At 38.8% G+C, this 15,883-nt stretch overlaps 1 protein-coding gene across 1 annotated transcript in view; it reads right to left on the bottom strand.

Annotated features, from left to right (window-relative positions):
- Positions 1-15,883, bottom strand: part of CACNA2D3 (calcium voltage-gated channel auxiliary subunit alpha2delta 3) — a 665,237-nt gene that overhangs the window by 523,582 nt on the left and 125,772 nt on the right. Inside the window, exon 3 of the mRNA XM_067544184.1 lies at positions 5,130-5,246. Within this exon, the coding sequence (XP_067400285.1) occupies positions 5,130-5,246 (117 nt within the window). The remainder of the gene's footprint in view (positions 1-5,129; positions 5,247-15,883) is intronic.

Here is a 15,883-nt window from a genome sequence, read left to right as displayed (position 1 = left end):
ATATGAATATAAAAACAAAATCATCCTAGTAGTATCTCTCAGCAGTTCTGAAGATTGATGTAAAAATCATCTGTGGAAAAAAATCCACACTCTTCTATTGTAAATGTTTATTAAATGCAAATGTTGATATTTTGACATTGGAAAATGTGTCTATGCATGTGGAATTTTGTGATAGAAAGCTTTAAAGTCCCAGGTTTCTCTAGATAAACTCCACTGTTTACTGATGCGTGAATACACAAAAATTGAATTACTGTACAACAGCAATTACTTTTCACAGTACAACTATAATGGGAATCAGTTCTGCAATGAACACCACATAGCTATACCAGAAAAAAAACTTAATAAAACCTTTTTATTTAACGTATTTTCTTCTAAATCAAGGATATTTATTTTAAAGCAAAACATTCCTCAATGCTTGATTTCTCATCTTATCAATGTAAATCAAGAATCATTTTAATAGAATTCTGTTTACTTATTGAACTTCAATACTAACATGTATTTAACAATGTATCCCAAATTTTAGTAAAAGCTGGTGAAATGTTCCCTAACAATAAAGTTGATTTTACAGCACTTTATACACTGTCCTTCACAAACTCTCTATATCCTCTTTGGTTTGTTTATTTTCTACTACCCATAAGCAGGAAAAATAAAAAGTAAAAAGATAATTTTACCCCTGCCCTGTTTTTGCTGTCAGATTTTTTATTGCATCAGGTAGTTTGCACTCATTCGTGATGTTCTGTTCCCTCCACTGCTTAAATGAAACCTGTTTGTGAGACTGAAGATGTAAAAGCATTATGATTCCCACACGAACATGCTCACAAAAAACCCTTGGTTAAATTTAAATTAAGGTTACTCAAATGCATTTCCTGTGAACACAATCACTAAAAGATAAGGACTGGCAGTTGAAGCAACACTGCAAAACAACAGGGGGCAATGGCAGACATAAGCATGACTTTTGGCCAACTGGCTGCAGTTTTACCATAATTTGAGAAATCAATACAAGATAGCCTAAAGGCAACCTAACATTGCAACAGTAGGAGTCCTGGGAGGAAGTGAGTTGTTAGATCTGGTCAGCTGCTCCGAGTTTGAGTATCAAAAGAGGCCTGGAATTGGAACATTTACTATCTCCCCTTTGCACTGCCGCCGGCCAATAGCTTGCTATCCATATTCCCTCTCTTACAATTGAATTAAACTGAGTCCTGCAGCAGCAGCTATTAGGATTGCCAACTTTCCAATTTCTTAAATCTGGACACTATAGGTTCCCCCCCTTGTTGCTCGCCTCGCCCTCCCCACCTCTGCCTGGTTGCTCACTCCCCCCTCCCTCGGGACTCACCTGCTGCCTGCAAAGCAGGGCTGGGAGCTGACATGGCGCCTACCTGCCTGTCCACAAGATGGAGGTGGCCCTGGCTAAAAAGAACCGGCGCAGATTGATGACCCTCACCCCCTGTGCTGCTCTGCCCTGCCTGGGACAGGCTCGCAGGAGGTGGGAGGCAGGCTGGCAGTAGTGTTTGCAGGAAGTAATCCTCTTGTTCCGGTGCCCCTGCAGACAGTAACCGGACTTTTGGTGTCCGGCCAGTACTTCTGATCAGCCACCATATATACCCCTTTCGACTGGACTTTCTGGTTGAAAACCGGACACCTGGCAACCCTAGCAGCTACTGCCAAATTTGCAAGGCTCTAGAAATTACTATACACCCTACTCTGGCTTGACTGGAAAATTAAAGTATTATTGAATTGCTCTATATATTTGTTCCATATTTATAGGCAGTAAGATTTTTCTAAGTCTGACTGTAGATGACTTCACGAGATATAACAACGAAGAGCACATTCTAGTGTAAACACAATTAAAAATTAGCAGCCCTGTATCAGTCCAACTTAGTTTTGCTTCAGCTTAAGCACGGCACAACAATTTTCACAACAAAAATTATTAAATCTTAACCCTACTGACAACTATTGCATTAATCATCAGGGATACGGTAGTTAATGAGAACATCCTTAACTACAGCACTATACATTAATGACAACTAGATCTAGAATTATTTGTAAACTGTCAGTATAGCAAAGAAATTTACCTATAAAAATGTGCATCACCAAGTAGATGACAAAAGGTTTAGCACTTTTGGTTTCCCATTTACTTTACACATCTGACAGCATGAAAATAGGACTTTCTGTGATAGGATAATTGCATACTGAAGAGTAATTCAAGTAGTGGATGAGTATGATAAAAATCACACTAAATCAACTAATCACTATGAAAAGTGATGAGAAAGAAAGATAAAATCAAGCCAGAATATAAAAGGAGGAAAAATGTTCAACACTGATTAGTAGATGAGAACAAGTTGATGGTTTAAAAAAAAAAAAAAAAATCTGAAGGACTTTACATTTCTGTATTTTCAAGTTTTATCAGAACCTATTTCCCACAGATTAAATATTTTACATTACTGGGATTTTCTGAATGACGACTGCCTCCAGTCTCTCTTTCTCCTAAATATTGAAAATATGCTATTTAAAATAATGCTGATATGCCAGTCATTTGAAATACTATTTCAATCAAAATGTAGATTTTTGGCAGAGATGACTACTTGCAGTTAATTCAATTAGTAATTAGTACTGTATCAAATTGTGGTACCATTAGAGCAGCAACATTTTATGAATATTGGGATTTTGAACCCTGTTGATGAATGCCCCAATTATGTCTTATGGGGCAAATTCTACAGTGTTTCCATTATTTTGGGTTTTACCTGATTAGGACTGTCTGAACTCCAGAAGTTAATTTAAATAATATTTTGGTTACAACCCAGTTGGCCAAAGAATGTCCACCCTGATATCCCTGGGGTCCACCTCGAAGGATGAAAACAAAGTGGACTGTGATAGATAAGAACAATTGTCATGCTTGCAAAAATATGGATGATTGATAATCACACCAGGATGCAGGTGCAGCACGACGAAACAAAACCCACAGAGTGGCATGAGAGCTTGCCCCTACAAAAAGGGGATGAAAAGATGAGGACTTTGGGATGGTTCTACAATCATCCTCCAGGAGCATCAGTGCACACCAGCAGACCTCTGCTCGCTCCCTCCCTCATGTCTTAGCCATCTGGCCAGTGGACTACCACAAGCAACTGAGGCTGGTAAATATACTCCATCTCTGTAGAACTTTGTGTGTGTGTGTGAATGTATTAGAAGAAATGCATTTTAGGCATAGATGAAATTGATTTTGCTGTTGAGAATTTTTGTATTCACAATAAACGTGGTGTTTTGCCTCGTCCCCTGAATAAGATGCTGCTGTCTATTTCATAAGTATAACAAAAGTCTAGCAGAGTTCTTTACTTTTTCTGATCATGCATAAGAAAAGCAGTTCTGGAGGCCAAATTTTGCCTTCAGTCACACCAGTGAAACCCTAGAGTCTTTAAATGCTGCTTTTAGTGACGCTTCTGGAACTTCAGGCCTGTCAATGCATTAATGTGGACACTGAAGCAAAATGAGAACAGACAAGCACGGAATTAAGCGGCAGGACACAACTTTTATTGAACTTTAACACAAGAGAGGAGAGTTACCCACCCATCACTGACACTTTCCTATACCAGGCATTTAATTGGTTCTAGTGCCCATTCAACCCATTATGCGGGGTACTCTCTCCTCAGCCTACCTGCACGACTCAGCTCTCTCCGAGTCCTAGCACCCTTCACCCCATGGGTGACATGGGAAATAGAGAAGGCCAGCAGGGTGGGGAACTCAGCTCAAGAGGGCCACAAGGTCTCACCCTATCCTATGAGCCCAAGGCCCATCACCAAAATCCCAGGTCTTTTACCTCTCTAAACCACACAGGAAACCAGCCACAGGCTGCGCCAGCAGCTATCTTGGTCATCCCCCCCATGCAACGACACCACCTGGTATCACAATTCCTGCCCATTCCATTTCCTCATATCCTATATAGCCATATGTCAGCACCTCCATTTGACAAATGTATACCATTTCTGAAAACTTATGGCTTATTGTAACAGAGGTTCCTATGCCTCGTCACTGAATCCTCTGTGTCCAGGAATATCTGAGTAACCTCCCTATCCACTTTCACCCATCTTCTTTTGCATCCTGAGAAGGAGGAGGATTGCTCTTGTTGCAGTTGGTGAGTAACCCTTTGCCTGCTGGAATGGAGCCAAAAGAGGCGCCACATGGCCCCTGCACTGGGCTAAATCCTCAGAGTTGAGGAATGTTCATTGGTATTCCTCTCCCCCAGCCAACCAACGGGTGCCAGAGACTCCCAAAGGAGGAGCTACCTATTGTCCCTTGGCAAGTGTCTCCCTTCCTAGCTTGTGGGACTATCCCCCTTTCACCACCAGCCCCATTAATTTCTGTCACCCGTTGATGCGGATGGGTGGAATTTTGCACAGGTATAAACGAATGGAAGTTAATAAACAATTGTTGATGATACCCAAGAAGAAACAGAATACAAATCACTCTCTCAGCTGTGTTGGCTATATAAGGCTAACAGAAATCAAAAGTAGTAAAAATATTGATTTTTCTCTCTAAAATAAGCAGATATGATTCTAATCACACAAAAATTGCCACTCCACCCTTTATACACATTGCTCTGGAGAGGCATTTCAGCAATATGAGACAAGCAGAAAATTATGTACAATAGAAAAATTTGCCAACCTTTTTTACACATTAGCACAGATAGGGGAAATCAGAATTTTCAGTTAGTTCAATCAAAGGAGATTAAACTAGGCAGATCCCTTCAAATACTATTTGTATTGTTCTGTACAGCACTGCAATCAATTCTGTTTTGGTTTTGTTTTGTTGGTATAAATTTTAATACAGATATATGTATAGCATCATCATTTCATCAGCAAATATGACACCTTAAGAATATTTGTAATAAACTGATATTTCAAAGCTTGCCACATATGCCAAACTTTTACATGATTTCCACAGCTAAATGCGCTACCAAATTTGTTTTACTGATGATACAATCAACTTCATCTTCTGAGAGCTGCACCTTAAAACACTTCTGAAGTCTTTCAGTATTTTTTACATCACCTTCAATTATCATGTATGCAAGATTCTAAGCTAATGACACATTTTATACAATTGCACAAAATATTAAAGCAAAATGATCTACTACTTACCCGTACAGCTTCAGACTTTTTATGAAACATTTCTTCCATATTTTTTGCTAGCTTTTTCACAAGCTGAAGGCCATCAATTTCTTCTGTTGAAACATCCTTCTCATATTCTTTGTATTTCTGCAAGGAAGTGAAATTGTAAAAGGGAGTTACTTGGTGGAACGGCTACAACTTGAAACTCAATGCATACTCCATTTTCTCTGGCTTCTGTACATTTCCTTAGCATTCAGCTGAGTATTGGAGGTCTAGTTAATGCAAAAACACTTTTGCTGAGATGGAGCTGCTAGATCCAGAATACCAAGGGCAAAAAATAGAATAAAACGTATTTACCCTTCCACTTTGGAGAAAGGACCCAGAACTAACCCACATCTGCTCAAATATACATAATAGCAAACAGTATACGCAAAAATACTTTATTTTCAACTGGTGATATGCGCATTAGTCATGTCTAGTTTTAGGTCACCAGAGCTTGCCTCCTTCAATTAAAATTCTTGTTTTAGACAAAACTTGGATAATCCAGCTCTTCTTAGGCCCCGATTCAGAAAGCCACATAATCATGTGCTTAACTTTATGTACATGAATAAGGCTATCTGTAAACAGCCAAGTGCCCTCTGACAGAATAAATGAGGGTGAACCCTACTTATGGTCTCTTTGCTTTTTAATGAACATATATGCAGATGTAAATCTTGGTAGCAGGAACAAGAATTGCACATGTATAGAGATAAAAATACACCCCCCAAAGCATTTCGGCATTCATTTCTGGCCTCCTTTCGTTCTTTCTTGCATGTCAACATTTAAAATTTTATTTCTGTATTGATGCTTACAATAATAAAGGTATCGTATATTATATCACAACTGTATTTTCTTTGGGATCAGTCCTGAAGATAATAGCGTATTCCCTCTCACCATGAATAGTCCCATTATAGTCAATATACTCGCCTGTAATGGTTTATGTACTCAGGCAATGATTTTGTAATCTGACTCCCTCTCTTTAAGGGCTTACTCTTGCTGGCAATGAACTAAATAATTGGCAAAACTCCCATTATGGCAAGAAAAATGCTATAGTATATAATTAGGGATGAAACCATCAAATTTAATATCACGAATGATACCTTTTTATATGATTAATTATAAATAATTATTCTATAGCAGAGATACAATTCTCTATTAAATTCTGTAGATGGATCAAAATATCTACAAACAGAAAACAACATATCAAGTTATATAAGCCAATTCCAGAGTTTCATCAGGAAAAGGAGCAGTCTTATTATTAATTATCATCATTATCATTATCATTAGGTGCCTCTGCGAACAGATAAGTAATGTGTGGTTCCTGCTCTAAGAGTTTACCATCAAAGTTCATTTAAGATACCAGGAAGGTGCCGCTAAATAGTGGGGTCAAATTGGGAAGGATGTACAGAAGTTACAGTTATAAGCTACACAACTACTCATCAAAGATATGTGAACAGCAAGGTGGGACACTTAAAAAATAAATACGAATGAGAAATATTTTTATACATGAGAAATAGATCAACACTTACTTGTATATATATTATTGTTTTAATGTTAGTTTCATATTTGTCTCTGTAATATGATGTAAGTGCCTTCTCTGAGGAGTTCAAATTCAAAGCGAAGAAAGGCAATATCATTTGGATGTTGTTTATGTTCCACTACAAATTAATTTTTTTTAAATCTGTATACTATGTTATGCTCCATCCACCATTCTTAAGCTCAAGCACTACCAGTAAAAGTTACGACTTTTGAAAACTAGCAAATTAATGCCCTGATCTTGCAAACACATAAGCACGTGCACAACTTTACTCATGTGAATAGTCCCATTTGACATTCACATGCCCAGGAAGTCACAGGAAGCAAATTCTTCCAGGAAACATTCATTGCAAGAGTTATGCTCACTGATTCAGGAAATAGAAGCACTATCATGTGACTAACAAAACTAAGCATCACAGCTCAAAATTTTGTGTGTTAAATTTTGACAACTGTGGCATTCTGTACCTCAAAGCAACACCCTGGAACCCTCATCTTCACCAATGCCATATAATTATGATATTTTTGTACAAAGTATGCCTTGTGAGGTATCATTTTAAAAGTCTTGATCTGTTGAACATTAATATCATGTTGGATTGTATGTGTCATCATTGTATGTGAAGTTATGCTGTGTGTGTGTTATTGAAACACGTTAGGTTGGGAACACCTACAACCAGCCTTTCAGGTATATCAATGAAGTAACCAGACAGTGTTAATGGCTCACCAACACCCATCAAGGAAAGAATCCACTACCTCAGGAACTGTGTACAATGAAGGCTTCTCAGAAAGAGCATGTCAACAAGGGACACTGCTTGGCCAATGAGGGTGGCCACCCACGTCACAGGAACCTGGAAGAAACATCTGGAGGACAAAGACTTTAATTGGGCAAGGGTGGAAGGCTTTAACTTCCCAGGTTGGAAGGCAGTTCTATAACCTGTTTGTACCATTTCTCAGAGTGAGACACTGCTTGATTCAAATCCTATTTAGTCTGTAGAACTTAAACTGTGAATTTATTTTGTTTCTTAAGTAACCAGCTCTGATCTCTAAGCCTGCTACTTATAATCACTTAAAATCTATCTTTTTGTAGTTAATAAATCCATTTTATATTTTACCTAGAGCCAGTGTGTTGTGCTTGAAGTGGTTGGGGAATCTCCGTTCAGATTACAAAAGCTGATGCTTGTCCTTTCCACATTGAGGGAGGGACGGACTGAGTAATGAACTTACACTGGCCAGGCTTCTGCCCAGTGCAAGATGGTACAGTTCTGGGATGTAAGACTAGTGAGCTGAGGGGAAGTGGCTGGAGCCTTTCTATTATTGGTTCATGAGTGGCTGGGGAGAGCATTCATGTAATTCAGTTGGGTGTGTCCCTGCCTGTGGATGTCTGTGTAAGTGCAGTACCTGCCAGAGCTGTGTGTCTTAACACAGCATCACAGTGTGAGACGGAGCCCAGGTTGGTAAAACAGAAGGCTCAGCGATCCCACAGACTAGGTTGCACCCCAGGGGATCCTGTCACAACTACCAAGCTATAAAATGTACAAGCATGGCATGTGCTTCTTGCAGCCCTGATTCAGCTGAGCTCTTAAGTGAGTGCTTAAGTCCCATTGACTTAAATATGTGCTTAAGTGCTTTGCTGAATCAGGGCCTAAGCATATGTTTAAATATTTTCAGTATTCCACTCCAGTTATTGCATTGTAAACTGACACAATCCCCTAAAACAGAGTATCCTCTTAAAGACAATGCACTCACCACAGCTCAACAGGGCATCCAACATCCTTGTCTAGTTGTCTGGAAGAAAAGGATTTTGTTTTTTTAAGGATTCCCCCCTACAATCATAGTAGGGCAGGAACATTTATAGGGAACAGGAAAAAGCTGGAAGGGGAGAAGCAGGGAGCACTACCCTTGCTGTTGACCAGGAGAGTGGTGGGGTATTTTTACCCTGTCCAGCACCAGAGAAAACCTTTTACCTGGATTGGGCTGGCAAAGACATACTGAGCTACTGTAATGCCACTGAACTCTAAGTATTTCCATAGCAACCTAATAGAAAAGAGACAAACAAAAACAAATACTGCATATATTGTAACTTGACCCAGTTGCTTATAAGTTTCACCTTATTTTGTTTTATATTAAAGGTGAGAAAATAGTTAATTTGTTACAAAAATATTTGACAAATGTTTGCCTTTTTCTGCTTACGGAATGTTGCAAACAAGCCAAGATTTTCTTGAATTTATTCAATTTAATCTTTCTATTTATTTATTCAGTTTTTTAATTTATTTTCGTGAATTTTCCCTTATCCTATAACTTGTTGGTCAAAACTCAAAATCCCAAACTGAAACCTGATGATCAGTTTTACTAGTCACATAAAATGGCATGAAATTGTTTCCATTCCCTAATTCAGTCAATGAGCATAATACTTTACAATCAAGTTGCTTGGAATTTGGTTTTTGAGACCGTTTGAGCTTGTGTGTCCCAAAAAATCACTTTCTGTGATCATTGATGCTAGGAAAGGTGAACTGCACAAGTATTCATACTAAACAAATATAAAAAGGAAGTAAACACAGCCGAAGTAAATTAATTTAAACATTCAAACCAATATCTGCAGATTTTTGGCAGCATTTATTATTTTTGTTTGCAACTGTGTACAAATTATGTTCATTTTACAGTTTCCATTTGCAATTTCAAATTTTTTTTACAAAAAGTAATGGATGCCTGAAAGAAAAGCCAGCTGGGGGAGAGTACAATATATAGTATGATTGAGGACTGTGCCACAAGGCAACCTTTTCATTGTTCTCTGAAAACCTATACACAACTAAGGAGCGGGGTTTGTTTTTAAGTTTCCCGCCATTGATAACACCAGGTCAGCTCCACTGGTGTTAGCACAATTAATCCCAGGAAAGATTGAATGCCACAAGTATTTTTAACACCATATTGAGGCTCCAGAGGAAGTGCAAAAAAAAAAAAAAAAAGTTTATATACTTGGATTCTTGTAGTTTTTTAAGTCCCAGCATAAATTCCAGCGATGGACAGTAAGCCAGAAACTCACCACACACATAGCAAGAAATTCTCTCTCTATAACTAAATTTTCAACAACAATCATCTATACTCACTTAATCCTGTCTATATGTCTGTAATGACCTAATTATATGGGACCTTTTGTGAACTAAGCAACCTTTGATCAACACCCATGGGAAAATCTTTCATCAACAGAATCAGTAAAGATTCCAGGAGAGTACTATAGCTGCTGCAACTAAATATTTGAGTTTATGAAATTAATTACTATCTAACAAGTTTTGTAACTAAAGCTCACCCATGGAATTAATATCATGAAGATCAACGGAAATATACGATTTCTCAGTTAACTTTTAGGTACAGTATGAATGTTTGATTTTCTATAACATTCACGTTTCAGCACATTTCACCATTGTGCAATTTTATTCTAATAGACTTTTCAAAAGGAGTCAATTAATTAAACTCTAACTACCTTTGAAAAGCTTCATTTAGACCAACCTGAATTTTGCTGCTGCTTTTTTTGTTTTTGTTTTTTTAAACTTATCTGCCGTGTTAATAGAACAAGCAGAATTTAGGTTAGTATTCCCCAAAGGTATTTATACCATTTTACAATGTTGACTAATCCCAGTGTCTTCTATGCACCTTGATCAAATAAGCATAAAGTAACTAATTATCCATGCATAGCAGCTACTTCATTTTGACTGATCAGAGCAATTGGAAGAACACAGTCAGCAGTAGACAGATATACAATATTGTAAAATATATCAATTGTGCTAAAAAGTAGTATACTCAAAAAGCTTTGCTGTGAAATGATTCCATTAAAAGCTGCCTGCTTGTCTCAGTGATCATTACTTTTTGATAAACCCAGGTTTAAAAAGACTGTCTTGAATAACTGCTGTGCTTATTGTATCAATAGGTCAGCATGTAGAGGGGCAATTGCCTGAAATGCTTATTTCAGGCTGCATGATCTGTGTTTAACATATCCGATTTTGATCAAAGTGTTTTCTTAACAATTGACCTTTGAGTTCCTGGAAAGTCTTCTAAAATGCAGTGCTTGAAGAGATTGTTTTCAAGTCATACCAAAGCTTAGATGATCAATGAGTTCTATCAAGTGAAGAAAGCTAGAAAATTATTGTTTATGGAAACTGACTGATGCAGCTCTAAGACATCACCACATTTTTCTCTTCACTCCCAGTATTATGGCATATATTCTATCAGTCTGCTGTGAGAGACTATTTCTAAAAATCTCTATTTTGAATGATTAGTGCTTTTTAAAAAGGAAACTTTACAGACTATTAATATTAAAGTGGATGATTTAGGCGATCTTCTGGTTTACAGGGAGAAAATGCAAACTAATATGTGTAACATAAGTCTGTTTATGTGTTACTTCCATTTTTCTTCATTTACATTTGTAACCCAGGTTAATGGGTTGGACGAAAAAGGGAACCGAGTCTGTTGCCAAGTAGATGAGAGATGCGGAAGACTGTGTGCTCACCTCACCAAGGGTGTTGAGCCTTGTGATTGAGCGAACTCTGATAGAAGGAAGACTGACTAAGCCAATCAGAGGGGGAATAAGAGGAGAACAGCTTTGCCTGAGGGGAGGGTGGGTGCCCCCAATTGCCTCCCCCTGCATAGGGTGTTGCCTATTTGCCCTGAATGGGATTTGAGGGAAAGGGCAACTGGTCTTGGAAACACCAACGAGGCCCCCTATGCCATGGAGGCTTTTTCCTCTGTGACTAATGCCTATTGCTGTTGCACAGAGGTTAGCACCATGGGCGAATCAGCACCCTCATAACCTCACTACACTCAATCATCTTCAGGCCTGCAATGCCTCATCAAGGTCCATGGGTTCCTTCCACATTAGACTCCACTAGCATGAAATAAACTAGACTTCACCCTGTGAGTTGTGTTACATGTGGGTTATATAATGCTACTGGTGGACCCACTCCAAATCCATCTTCCTCTTCCCCTTATGTGTGTCCTCTACATCTTCCCTTGTAAATAAAGTGTATATTGATAGTTGGTTCAGAAGAGTATATATATGACATATCTGGTTAGTTATAGGGGTAAGTACCGAGTTGGAAATAGTTGAAACCACATAGGGAGGTAGGGTTCCTGACTACCTTTAACAGTCAGGTGGAGACACAACCAGTTAATAGCTAAGAACCCAGACCATTGAAACCCACTGTGGGCAAAGCAGAGGGACACCAGGTAAAGGCTCCTGTTGATGATTAGCTCCCCTTAGGTGTACAGCGACTAGTAAACCCCCCTTACACATTTGTATGTTTAAATGTGCAGAAAGAACTGAGGCAAATCAAGGTTATTATTTAAGCTCTCGTTGAAAAGACCACACATCTTGCATGACACATGTCTAACAGATTGTTGGAAGCCTCTATCATATTTGCATAAAACTAGGAGTATTTACTTCATTTGCAGGATCTTGGAAGCTAATGTGGTATAGCAACCCCCCTTGGTCTCGCCTACTGGCAACAGTCTCCTTTGGCAGCGGGGCCTGTGGTAACTCTGCCCTAACCTGGACAAGTCCTTTGGCTCTTCCCCTCAGCACCTCTCTCACAGAGCTTTTGGTGCAGGACTTATTTCAGGCCTGGGGGAGTCCTTCAACCCCACAGGGGAGGGGCAGATAGTTCCAGTCTATGTATATGCCCCAGGGCCCAAGAAGGTACCTTTCTGTGGCTCCTTCTCAGGGCTGTAGAGGTGGTGGTAAAGCCCTTGAGGGTCAGACACACCAGTCCTTCCTGCTGGCTGGGGCCAGGGTTTTTCCTCTCTCTGCTTCTCTGGCTGAAGAGAAGCACTATCTCCTGGTCTGGGAGAGTCTCTCCTCTGACCACCACAAACCTTCTGGCAGCTCCTTTGCTCCCCCAACCCTTTAGGGAAGGCAGGCTTTAAGTACACCTGGAATAGCCCTTAATTGGGTCCAGGTGTCTCTAATTAATCTGCAGTAACCTCTCCTCTGCCTGCAGAGAAAAGGGCCTTTAGCATTCTAGGGCTCACATACCGGCCCTGGTATACCCTTTTGTAGCCATCTGGCCTGACTTTACCACACTAAGGAGTTTACTTAATATGTATTTTGCATTAGCAGTTTCATTGCCTTAAAAGTACTTATATTATTCTTGCTGCCGAAAGCAGAAGGTTCCAAAAATGAAGAAATTTTGTGGTTGGAAAGAACACCAGCTGTTTTTAGTATCCTTGCACCCTAGTGACTGTGTTTAATGAGAAGAAGACCAGGTTTAATTTGTGCATGTCAGTACAATTCTTCTACAATACTCAATATGCATGAGACTTGGAATGTAGATGGACTTTGGAAGCAAGTTGGCTTTATAGTAAATATTAATACAGAAAGTCTGAACTTTGGAAAACAACAATAAAACTTAACTGGCAGTCACAATTATAAATAGATTTTCCTCCTTCCACTAGAGACAGTCTGAACCACAGACTTCCATTATTGTCTTAACAGGAACTTTGCAGCCTTGAACTTCTCTGCTTTGTTGCATTGGCTGGTTTATTCAATTCAAATGAATTTTGTATAAAATATTATTTCTTCCACGCTGATCTTGAGAAAAACAGCAGCTCTCCCATCAAAGCTGCAACCAAACAAACTGCCATGATTAGAAAGGTTAGGGGTAGAAAGCAGGGTTTCTGGTTCCTTCCTATTCCACCAAAAAAAAAAAAATCATCTCAATGGTACAACCCTGGATGGTTTCTCAAAGCAACACCTTTGCTCAGATGCTTTCCTCTGCAGTCTGTGAATGAATTTGGTGGCACTGTACACAATATTTTAAATAAATAGGTTTTCCAATAGGCTACACTTTACTTCAGTTCATAAGACGTTGAAATGCTCTTATCAATATTCTTTCTAAAGCTTGCAATAATACATTTACATTACTAGAGGAGGAAAACAGTCTCAATAACTTAGCGGTAAATAACTGCCTGGAAGTAGCACACCATCTCATGAAAGGTTAGGAGCGCAGCTGAACATTTCCTCTGATAAGTGGATTTCTTGTTGTCAAGAAGATTGAGTAGTAGTAGTCCAAGCAACTTTCGATTTGCTACATTACAAGAAATATTTGAAACTCTGTTTCTGTTAGTGAAATCATCATTTGGTAAGAAACCCTCCTTAGAGCCAAGAACTCCTCCACAGAGCCAAGAACATTTATCATTTGAGAAAGCAGACACAAAAATGCATTATTTCTGCAGCTTCTATTTTACCAGATCATTTCACACAAGCACAAGGAAAAGAAAAACACTATTTCATTGTCAGAACTTTTAATGTTGCTCATGTATTTAGGTCATTTTTTAAACCTTGCCTAACTGAACACCTAGATATAATGCACCAGATATCAACCTACACAAAGCTGAAGTTTGAAGTGGTCTGTAGAATCCAAATAATTGGTAGTGGAGTGTCAACAAATAAAAGGTAGCCTGGGTGGGCAGGGCAAGAAGAAATACCCTCTCAAAGCAGGACAGCTCTGGAAAGAAGCTCTATTTTAGTCAAAGCTAGGTTATTTTCAATAGGGAAACAGGGGTTGTTGTACAGGCACACATTCATATCTCTCTACTATCTCTCACTGAAAGAAAGAATTGCTCTCAAATAGTTTTGCTTAAAAAGGCAAGTAAATAATGAAATATTCACAAAACATTATTTTTAAAGGTGTATACACAATCCTTAGGCTGGCTAAGTACAGATTATGAGCACTAAATGAATTTGCTCTAAATTTGCTCCATCTAATATTCTACAAAACACTTCTTTTTTTGCTACTTCCTTATTTGGAATTGGTGATTTTATTAGCCTTCTTCAACAGCTCATGACCATATGCCAGGCTGTCATGCAGATTAGTCTCTCTGAGGTCTGGTGATATCCATCTTGGTACCAAGACTTTGGACTCTGCCATGGTCATCTTCCATCCATAATCATTACAAGAACCCTCCTACCAATATAGCTCTCAGATCTCTGCTGGATATGCTCCACCATTCCAGTGTAGCCTCCCTCAACTTGTCTTCAATTAGAACAACCCACATTAGGCCCCTTACAACTTAATTTCGCTTCCTGTCATGGAGTGTCCAACCATTTGACAATCTTAACTTCATTTCCATGGAGGAGAGCATACAGATTTCCATTCTTGTGGCTGGCCAAGTCTCTGTTCATTAAGATGGGTCAAGTTACAGTTTTATATACTATCTTTTAACTTTATTGGCATCTTTTTGTCACAGAGAATTGGGGTCAGCTCATCCACTTACACAAAGCAGCTTTAGTATGATGACAAGCATCACTCAGGAGGGCACCATCGTTAGCAGCCATTGATCCTAGGTATTTAAATTCTTTCACTCTTTTAAGCTCTTTGCCTGAGAAGTCCTTTATGGTGAGTCCTCCTCCCTTGGTTACCAAAGCCTTAGTTTTAATACTTGTCATACTCTACAAAATTGTTAAGTACAATTACCATCTACACTAAATGGAAGTACACAATGTCTAGGAACAGAACTATATACCTTTAAATGGTTTGTGAGAACACCATAAGTGCCACAAGAGAGCTAAGTTTTAAAAGCTGGCAGAAACCAGTCAGAGCAGAAATACGCATGTAGCTAGATCTTGCACGTGAGTGCATATTTTGTAAAATGGTTATTGGGACCCAACTGTGCCCAGGTGGTTTTATACAAGAAGAGTATGTTGGACAATAACAAAAACTTCCTGATCTGTATCACTGTATACTGTTTCTGATGTCTATGGACAACCAAGACAATACTGTGTCTTTTCAATAATATATTTAAGCTTCTTAGGGTTGGTATATATTTGATCATGAAAATCCACAATTGGAATAGTGAAAATTTGAGGAAGCTTTTCATGATGTAGTTCAAGTTTCAGACTGGGTAGTTCATCTGTTCTGCATGGACTCCCATATGGCTGAAGCCACGCTGTATTTCCTCTTGTTCCCCATTTGTTCAGGAGAATTAACATGCTATTTTTACTCAGTTTCCCAGAGGAAGAACATGCATTATTGTGTGTTTGTGGGTTTCCTGTGAACCCTTTGAAAAATAATTAAAACCCTCAAACATTCTCTTGCCTGTCCTCTGTCTATCAGACTGCAACAGGAGTTGGCCTCCTAACCTTTAATATTCTTATAATGCCTCCAATTAGTATCAGCCACATTATTTGATATTTCTCCTCAGACTACTGCAGATTTAAAATTAAA

This window comes from Emydura macquarii, unplaced genomic scaffold (assembly GCF_026122565.2).
Source record: "Emydura macquarii macquarii isolate MOO-44397 ecotype Brisbane River unplaced genomic scaffold, CSIRO-AGI_Emac_v2 contig_968, whole genome shotgun sequence".
NCBI classification, from domain to species: domain Eukaryota; kingdom Metazoa; phylum Chordata; order Testudines; family Chelidae; genus Emydura; species Emydura macquarii.
This window is presented reverse-complemented; position numbering and strand designations above follow the sequence as displayed.